Genomic DNA, 9,515 nt, shown 5'->3' on the forward strand with positions numbered 1-9,515 from the left:
AGAACAGCCCACAGTGAAGTCTTCCTCCACCTTGAGTATGCAAGGGCAAAAAAGTCACACGAAGCACTGGTGACTTCCCACCACTTTGTTCCTACAAGTCTGAAAACCTCCCCCAGCAACACTGGTAGCAGGTCTGTCCATATAGGGAGTAAAAAGGTTTCAAGGGAAAGAAGGGACAGCACTTTAATCTTGAAGATTGGACAAGACAGTGAAGAAAAATTAAAATGTCACCGTCTAACATTGGATTGTATTCATGCAAAAATGCAACTTAAGTTAATAGGCTTTGGATTTCTGCTATTGGTTAGGGCACTGATGCCACAAATGAGGTTGCAGAGCTTTAGTTTCAGTGACACTATTTCTAATTAGTCTGTAAATCATCTATTTTACTTATTCCTTGCAACCTTTAAAAGGTCATCTCTGTCATCTTCGAGCTCCTTGCATAAATGCAGTGTAAGAGTTAGGATATTTATATTTTAATTAAGAATGCTACTGCTTAATATGTAACTGAAATGATTAATGTTTAAACAGTAACTTCACAACTGGATGAAATATACCACTAATGGTGACTTGCAAAATATCCCATGCAAAAAATGACAACAGAGGAGCTTCTGTCTTTGTATTCTCTTAAGTTCAGACAATCTTTCTTACTAGTATTTTTCTTGGATTATGCAGAAACAATGATGTCCACAGTAAATGTCCACATTAAAGTTTGAGTAAAATAGGAATAACTAATTAAGTAATAAGATAAATTACTATTTGAATTTGGAATATGGAAGACCGAACACATTCCTCTCACCTCTTTGGCCTATGTGAAGTATTTACATCTGTTCAGCTCGAAAAAGACAGCAAGCAGATGGAACCTGAAAGTCTTGTTACTGAAAGAAACGAGCTAGAAGTTACATTCTGCTATGCTCCCTTACTCCCAAGAAGTGTCAATGGACCTCAAATCACAAACTAGGAAGCAGTCAGATAGGTCCTTTCTTGCAAATTTTCAGATAAATATGAAGCCTAGCTTTGGCAAAAGTAATACTCATCCACTTCTGGGAACTAACTTACTTTAAGTTCAGCGTGTCTTTAAGTGTTAACTACATACCTAAGTCTTAAAAGAATCAGGCCTGTGGTACTTATTAGATCTAACATGGTTGAGAAGAAACTAAAGAAAATTTTGTTTACCAATGTAATTGGTACAGAAATAAATGATAAAATCAAAAGAAAACGAATACAGTAAACAAAAGGAAAGCCAGAAGAAGGAGGTAAAGAAACAGAGGCTAATGATAGGACAACTAGGTCAATCTAAATTTACTAATGGAATGAGTCATTGCCTTTGAGACACTAATTAAATAATGGCTTACACTGCACAAAGATCTTGACAAATCTTAGAAATCTTGGTAATCTTTGACTGAACATTTTACAAACTACTGCTTCATGGAGGCACAAAATGCCAACTAGTTTATAACAAACTTCTTGTTATAAACTTGTCCTCCGGCACAATTACAACTTCAATGAAACACTTCCTTGTCACCATTTGTGCATTCACAGGTGGCGTGGCCCTTTGCCAGTTACATTCAACACAGATGCAAAATCAGATCTTTCCAAAGTCTTACTGCTCTAAGTACCTGTACTATAACGTAACAGAGAACCCCACAAATCGGATAATTTTTACACAGGAGGACAGAGAAACTTTTAGAAAAAAATCCAATTTTGAGACTACTACCAGCAACTAAAGCTGCCAGTGCTTTTTTTGTTTGTTTAACTGTCAGACTGGAACATGCCAAACATTCACCTTCCACTGGCTGGTTATTTTTTGGGATAGAAGCAATCAACAAAAATGCATCTATTCTTGAAACAGACAAATATCCATTGAAAAAACTCCAGTGAACTTTTCTTTGAAAAGCCATTATTCTTTCAAGTTACCTAGATGAGATAACTTATACTTGGCATAGAGATGGCCTCTTGTACTGAAATGAACCTCTGCCAGCAGAATTGAAGTGCAATTTCACTAATCAACAGTTCTGGAAACCATACATCTTACAAGGGAGCTGTTGCAGTTAGACTAAGAATTCCATAAATCCCTCAGGGAAGACCTAATGGTTTGCTACAAAGAACTGAAAGGAGCCTGCAGAAAAGTGGCAGCCGGCCTCATCTCCTGTATAACTAGTGATAGGATAAGAGTGAAAGGCCTCAAGTTGCACCAGGGGAGATTCAGGTTGGATATTAGGAAAAAGTCTCTTCTCAGAAAGAGTGGTGAGGCAGTGGAATATGCTGTCCAGAGAGGTGGCAGAGCGGCTGTCCTCAGTGGTGTTCATGAAACATTTAGCTATAGTATTAAGGGACATGGTCTAGTGGGGAAACACTGGTAGTAGCTGACCTCGAAGATCATCTAGCCCAACCTTCTTTTCCAACCTTGGTGATTCTGTGCCTCTGTGAAAGTTAACCAGACATGCCACTTCATTCAGGATTTGGCCCCAGAGATCTCTCTCTTCCTTGTACCAGTTTTTGGCTTTTTTTTTTTTTTTTTTTTTTTTTACAGATAAGGCAGAATGTCCTCCCCTTCAATCCCAGCACTGAGATCCTACAAACACAGTCACACAAGAGCAAGAGAAAGATATGTTTTCTTCAGTCCCCTTTTCAAATCACATAACACAATAGACAGTATGTCTACTGGTCTGATGCTACAGTTAGGAGCACATTTTATTCATTATGTGTCCCAACATTAGAGGAATTCACTATAAAGCATGGTTTGTCTCAGGAAAAAAAAAATTGCTCACTATTTTAATGCCCTTACTACAACACTTGAAATGCACACACTCAGTGAATGATTTTAATGTTACATAGCTAAATGCTATTTTTCAGTCTTCACAAAATGGGTAGATAGTTTAAAAGATAGAGATGATGAAGACTGGTGCCACAATCTAACATAAGCACTTATGTTCTAGTCTAATTAATGAAGTGAACTAATCACCATAAAAACTCTGGGCCTTGGACATAATGCCATTTACTGCAGTTGACAAAATAGATTCTATCTAAATTTCTTTTCTCTTTTACCTCAGCAGAGAGGATAGCAAAAGCTAGAAAGAAGATTATCTCCTTGATTTAACTCCTTCTCAACTATACTAAAATTCAATTTCTCTGACAGTTTACTTTTGTTTTGTATTAAAACTTTTTGTGGTTCTTTCTCAAGTCAGAGAACTTTCAGAAAGGTGTTAGAAACTGTTTGTCCATTTTAATAAAAGAAGATGTTATTGCTACAGAAACAACAGTAAATTAGAGTCTCCAGTAATCTTTGCAGATGTAGACCACACAAGCTAAAAATGGTATAGCATGCCAGCAAAGATGTGAAAATTTGCATGCATTCAAGCCCTGGCCCAGCAAATGTGCAAATGAATGTATTTGCATAATATAATGTATGTTAAAGATGATGTTAAAAATAAATATGACACTAAAAGAAAGCTCTAATACTCCTAGAAGTTTTGGTTGGAGGCTTCCCACTCAAATTGCCACTACGTGAACAGCAGACAGACACAAAGTTGGAGCAAGCTGGAAGTCTTTAAAAAGCACAGCAGTAAACTTCTAAATTTTTATAACAGCCAGTGAGAACTGCAGATTCTCATGTGATCCCCATAAACATTGAAATAAAAATGACCAACAGACAAAGATTTTCTAAAATACAGAACAGAAAATGCTAGACACATTACATCAAATTTCTGCAATAATGCTACTCTAAAAACAGGGATGCAATGGTACTTACCACATGGCAAAGAGTTATCCTCTTCTATTGTCTTATTAAACATCCAATCTTCCTTTCTCCAGCGTACAATACTACCATCTCTGCAGTGCTTAGCAAGATTTATATTTGCTTTATCCCACATTCTGAACATGTACAGCTCCCCAGTCATGCCTCGGTTAGGTGACATAGCTGTACCTGGCAGTTTTGAGCAGCCAAGTAAGAACTGCCCTTTTCCAGGGAGAGACATTTTTTCATTTAGTTTTTTGTTTCCTCTTTTTCTTCCATTTATGAATAACTTCACTTCCTTATCTTCACTTTTCCACTGGGTACATATTTGGTGCCAGATATTTTCCTGAAGCATCATTACTGTCATATTTATTTGATTTCCAAACAACCAGATCCTTAAGTTACCATGATCTCCAGCAAGTCCAAGGTCATGCTTATTTGCAGAGGGATTGCTGTTAATTGTTTCTTGATTGTATACATATGCTGTCCAGGGACTACTGGAGGAATTTAGCTTGAGGTGCACACAGACAGTGAATTCTTTCAAAGAAAGCAGAGAAATTCTTGGTGACATAATCCAAGGATCTTCACATTCAGTCTTAAAGACCGCCTTATATAGTCCTAGGAAATCCTCCTGATCTAAATAAAGAAAAGGTGATGTGCAAAATTACTTCCTTAAAATGACCTTCTATATCAATGTTATTCTTTCATATATTATTACTTCTACGAATTTACTCAGGAGTTTTCAAACCAACACATTACCAAAAAACTTTGTATCTTTCTATTTTGTTTGTTTGGGTGAGAGGGAGGACCAGCAAAATTGGTGGCAGGTAATCCATCTTAGCTAATCATGGCCTTTGATGTAAAACTCATGCACAACATAAAGTATAGCTCCCTAACATAACCCTGAACCTACAAGTAGGAGGAAAAAGAGAATCAGGTTCTGGTTCCTATTTCCAAGACTGCACAGATATTTCACATTTAACATATATTGGATAAAATACAGAGTTAGAAGGGACTATAATCCTTATTGCCTTCTCATTATCACATTTTCGTTCTGCATCTCTGAACAACATTATGTTTCTTCATGTCTCATTTTATTAAAAAAAAAAAAAAAAACTCTGAGATTCTTAAATACTGTTCTGTATATTGGTTCAACTTCATCTGGAAAGGTAGAAGTCAGCCATACTCCAGAAAAGAATGACTTTGAGTAACTTTCAGGAAACGTGGTTTGGAGCCACTGATTAAATTTAAATCCATCCAGCCCACATCTCCTGCTCTCTAGAAGGTCATTTACTTGTAAGATTTGCAGATCAGATCTCTCTGCATTTACTTAGGCACAGAAATGGCAACCTGGAGTTTAACCATGATGTAAACATAATTGTAGCTGCTAACAATAAATGTACTGGTGAAAGCATGACTTCCTGTCAGTATGAGTAAAACAAGTAGGGTCATCGAATGCCTCAAACAATAGAACTTGATCGTAACTATTTAGTTCTTGTAGATATCTCCATTCTTCCTTTGTCCCACAGGTACAGGCATTTGTGGCTGCAGATGTAGGCTCTCTCAAGTGCAGACTGAGTATTTGTGGAAAAAATGCACATTCCAACTGTATGATTGTTATCAAGATTACCTGCTCAATGATGCGCTCATCAGCAACAAAAATAAACCCCAAAAAATAACTGCCACAGGGCAAGTGGAAAAGTGAGACAGCCCCATAAATGCTCAGGAGGTATAAGAGAATGCATTACTGATAGATTTTGGAAGGCATTACTTTGTCAATATACACAGAGCTTTTATGCACCCTATAGAAAAAGTAAGCCATTGATCAGGGTTGGATAGCTTTTTCATTAGTTCCCCTATGAAAAAAAAACAAATTTTGAGGCAACTTGAATCCAGCTTTTCTTTCCAAGGTACGTCACATTCATTGTCCTAGCTAGCTGTCAGGATCACAGCCAGCTCTTTGATCATCAGGGATGACACAAGCATTTGCTCAAATGCTGCATCTCTTGACCACAGGGATGTCAGACTTCTTTTTCAATAAGAACAAATGAAAAAACAAGAAGTTTCTAACTATGGCAACTGGTACAGGCTACCAGAAACTGTTTAAAACACAACATTTACTGATCAGTTTTCAAGGACACTCCCTGATAATTGTTCTTGTTGCTTATTATAGCTTTGGAATTCCCCTTGTAATGTAAATTTTAGCAGAATCTTGTAGGCATCCTTTCACAACCTTGAATAATTCCTCAAGTTCAGCATCTATCATGAAGGCACTATACAAGGCTACCGATCAAAGAAACCTGAACAGACTCAGGGTACAGGCCAAATTTGATGAAGTTCCTAATTAGCAGCCAGTGAATTTAAGCAATTTGGCAGTGGAGAAGTAGAGCATATGTCCTAACAGCAACAGAACTACTGCCTTCTGCCCCACCCTAAAGCATTAATTCACACATTCGGTTCGACCATTTGTCAGAGCACATGGGCAAAATCTAGGATACTCAGCTAAGAACTGACTTACTAACAAAATGCCTAGCCAGATACAGCCATATGTCAATACTTGTAACATAGCCCCTCCAAGGGAAAATAATTGCTCAAGTGTTTCACTGTTAAATAGGAACTATGCTGAAGGTTGTCAAAGATCTGATGAAGCTGCTATTATTCAAAGACCCATATGCTAGCAGTATACTTCCATGATTTATACACCCTCTAAAATTCCTGTAAGCAACCTTGAGCCTACAGAAATGGCCACAGAGGCTGGTGAAGAAAGCCTCCTGACAAAGACTCAAATCATGAAGTCACTGTTAATTATCCAGGATCCCTTTATATTTGAAAAATTACAAGTCATTTCTGAGCAAAAATGTTAATTAAAGCTTACAGCAGACTTGATTTTGGAAGCGAACAAATTCTGACAGAGGCCTGATTTCATGACAGGCATTAAATCAGGGTTTGTTATTGCTATAATTCACAACAGCGAATTAATTATAAGGCTGCAAAATACAGTACATTCTTTATAGATGCTTGACACTATGAAGTCATCAAAGGAGTAGACATATGCAAGCTGTCTGGAAAAGTACAAGGCTTCCGTGAGGACATGAACTTGCAAGTGAAAGTAGTCAATGCAGGTAATCAACAAAAGTAAGGCAAAATAAGATCAAGCCTACCGATGATTTTCCTATTCTGCTCTGGGTCACTGACAAAGATTGCTGCCAATCAGTATGCAAAATGAGCTTATGTAGAAAGGTCTACTCCTCCCTTTTAAAGCCTTGTAGAAACTGGGATGTCAGGGCCACTTTGTCCTGAACAGTTCCCAGGAAAAAAAATGTGTCAAAAAGTTGGGTGCCATGGGCAGTAACAAAGCTAGAGAGCAGATAACAATCACTGTATCAGAAAATCATAGTTGTTGAAGGGACCTCTGGAGATCACCCAGTACAACCACCTGCTAAAGCAGCTCCCCTAAGCAGGTCACACAAGAAAGCACCCAGGCAAGTTCTGAATATCGCCAGAGAAGGAGTCTCCACAGCCACTCTGAGCAGTCAGTTTCAGTGCTTGTCACCCTCACAGCTAAGAAGATCTTCCTCCTGTGCACATGAACCTCCTATGTTACAGTTTGTGCCTACTGCCCCCTTATCTTTATTGCTGAGCACCACTGAAAAGAGCTGTGGTACGTCTATCCAAAGAATGCAGAAATAACACACAGGAAATATTAACTACAGTCAGAAAGCACAGCTCAGTAGTCCAAGTGGAACTCACACAGCACAGTATTAAATAAGTTAGAAATTAATTATCAGTATTATCTTGGCCTGTTACATATGTAGGTGGATGAAACACAAGCAGGAGCTACTACTACTTAAAAGCCCTGGAAATTCTGTTTATCGTTATTTATTTTCTCTAGCAATGGTACTTCCATGCTGCAGCCCACTCTTGTTCATAGAACCGAGGAGCCAGAACTGGCTGTCCTCTGACAGGATCATCCTGAGCTTACAACTAGTCCTCTGAGTTCAGATAACACAATCTACATCCAGAAACATGGCCATTTAATATACTTTTATCATCACAGCACAGAAAACATGGCACAGAAGAAAGGATGCTCCAAACATCTGCAAGGTAAGAAAAATAAGCAAAAAACACAAGTTGGAATCAAGAAAACTCCATCCAGAAGAAACTGGGGGCTAACTTCTGAGTGGCATTTGCTATATTTGAGTATGTAACCTCTTTCAGAAGCACGGATTGTTCTTCCTTAGTATATTTGTATCACTAGAACAAAGTGTTGATGCTATTACCCTCACTAAAACTAAAAACATTCACTTAAGTATGTTCTCTCAAGCAGTAGAAAAAATCCTGAAATACACAAATACACTTTCAAACATTTAAAATACACTATTTGAAAATAATAAGGTAATGCAGGAGTAAAACAAAAATGAAATCTCTCTTCAGATAATTTCAGGTAGTAAACTAATATCTCTACAAGAAATAGTCAGCCAAAGGTAACAAGAATTACACCTAAAAGATCCTTCTAGTTAACTGCAACTGCAATTTTCCTTACATTGCTAACAGCTACACTGCTACTGTTCTGCACTCCTTTCAGTAGTAGTCATGTGTTTATTCATACACAATCTGTTTTTTAACCAGTAACAACAATAGTCATTAATTTCTACACAAGTGTTTTTCATTTGTAACACATCTGGCTTGCTACATCCCATAAAAATAATATGAAAATAATCTTAAATCTTCACGTATTCCATCTAGAGCTAGTATCTGTTCTTCATAAAACTTTTAAAACTAAACTTTCCACACTTTGATTAGTAGATTCTTCTGAATGTCCTAAAATTCTGAAGCTAAGAACTGTTTCCTCCTTTTCAGTCACAGCTATATTTCAATAGATGGGGATAAACTCTGCCACATTATGCAGCGTCCCACATGTTGAAAAGAACATAATTCTTATCTATTCATATTTCCTGGAAAGCACCTTAACTGAGGAAAGGACTGAGCAGAGATGATGCTGACAATGTGAGCAGCCTACAACAAAACAAAAAAGGTGTTCATGTAAGAGCAGTATAAAACATTTTAAAGAGAGGTTCTGACAGTACCTGTGCTGTCCTGTTAAAAAATAGCAAGAAAGAAATATTTTGTTATTACGTACTGTACTTACATTCCCTCTTCATTCATAGCCCAAAAGAAGTTACTACTGATGACTTTTTTTTGAAAATAAACACTGTGAACTTAGGGTATGCATATACAAAATGAGTACGTAATGTTTTAGGTCTGGTAATGGTAATTATTCCCTTTGATTTCAAGGCAACAAAAACTTGCCTGTTCTGAATATAATCAGAAGTCCCACTTGTAAAGAGTAATGCTGATCACTAAAATATCAACACTAGGCAAATTGGGAAAAATGTGTCTTACCTTTGCCTGCTGTAGCCAAGAACAAATGAAGTAAAAGGACTGCTAGAGCAATCCTGAATCTCAATAAAACGTGCTGTATTCTGCCAACACAACAGTGTTGCTTTTCCCAGGCAACCATTCTAGGAGAAAATAAATACATAAATAAGTCATTGTAACTAGAAAAAACGCAAGCGTGCAGATACTGTGACAAATAATGCTTCCAGCCCAGAAGTTTCAATTTTTCAGCCGTGTTATACTACGTGTCATATACTGTATACAAATGAACAAACGTACTGTGGAGTACTGCCAGCTCGCCAATAAATAAAAAGCTGTTTGTTGGAGGAAAAGAACAAACAAGCCAACATTCACGCTTTGATTCTCCAAAGACTCACAAATACAG

At 37.4% G+C, this 9,515-nt stretch overlaps 1 protein-coding gene across 1 annotated transcript in view; it reads right to left on the bottom strand.

Moving 5' to 3' along the window:
* The window catches only part of ADGRG2 (adhesion G protein-coupled receptor G2), a 41,160-nt gene extending 31,906 nt beyond the window's left edge, over positions 1 to 9,254 (bottom strand). The window contains exons 1-2 of the mRNA XM_065741358.1: positions 9,137 to 9,254; positions 3,749 to 4,369 (exon numbers count right to left, since the gene is read on the bottom strand). Coding sequence (XP_065597430.1) covers positions 3,749 to 4,369; positions 9,137 to 9,254 — 739 coding nt within the window. The remainder of the gene's footprint in view (positions 1 to 3,748; positions 4,370 to 9,136) is intronic.
* Positions 9,255 to 9,515: the final 261 nt, after the last annotated feature.

Source organism: Cyrtonyx montezumae, unplaced genomic scaffold, assembly GCF_038088225.1.
Source record: "Cyrtonyx montezumae isolate F1298 unplaced genomic scaffold, pur_monq_1.0 scaffold_3, whole genome shotgun sequence".
Taxonomy (NCBI): Eukaryota; Metazoa; Chordata; class Aves; order Galliformes; family Odontophoridae; genus Cyrtonyx; species Cyrtonyx montezumae.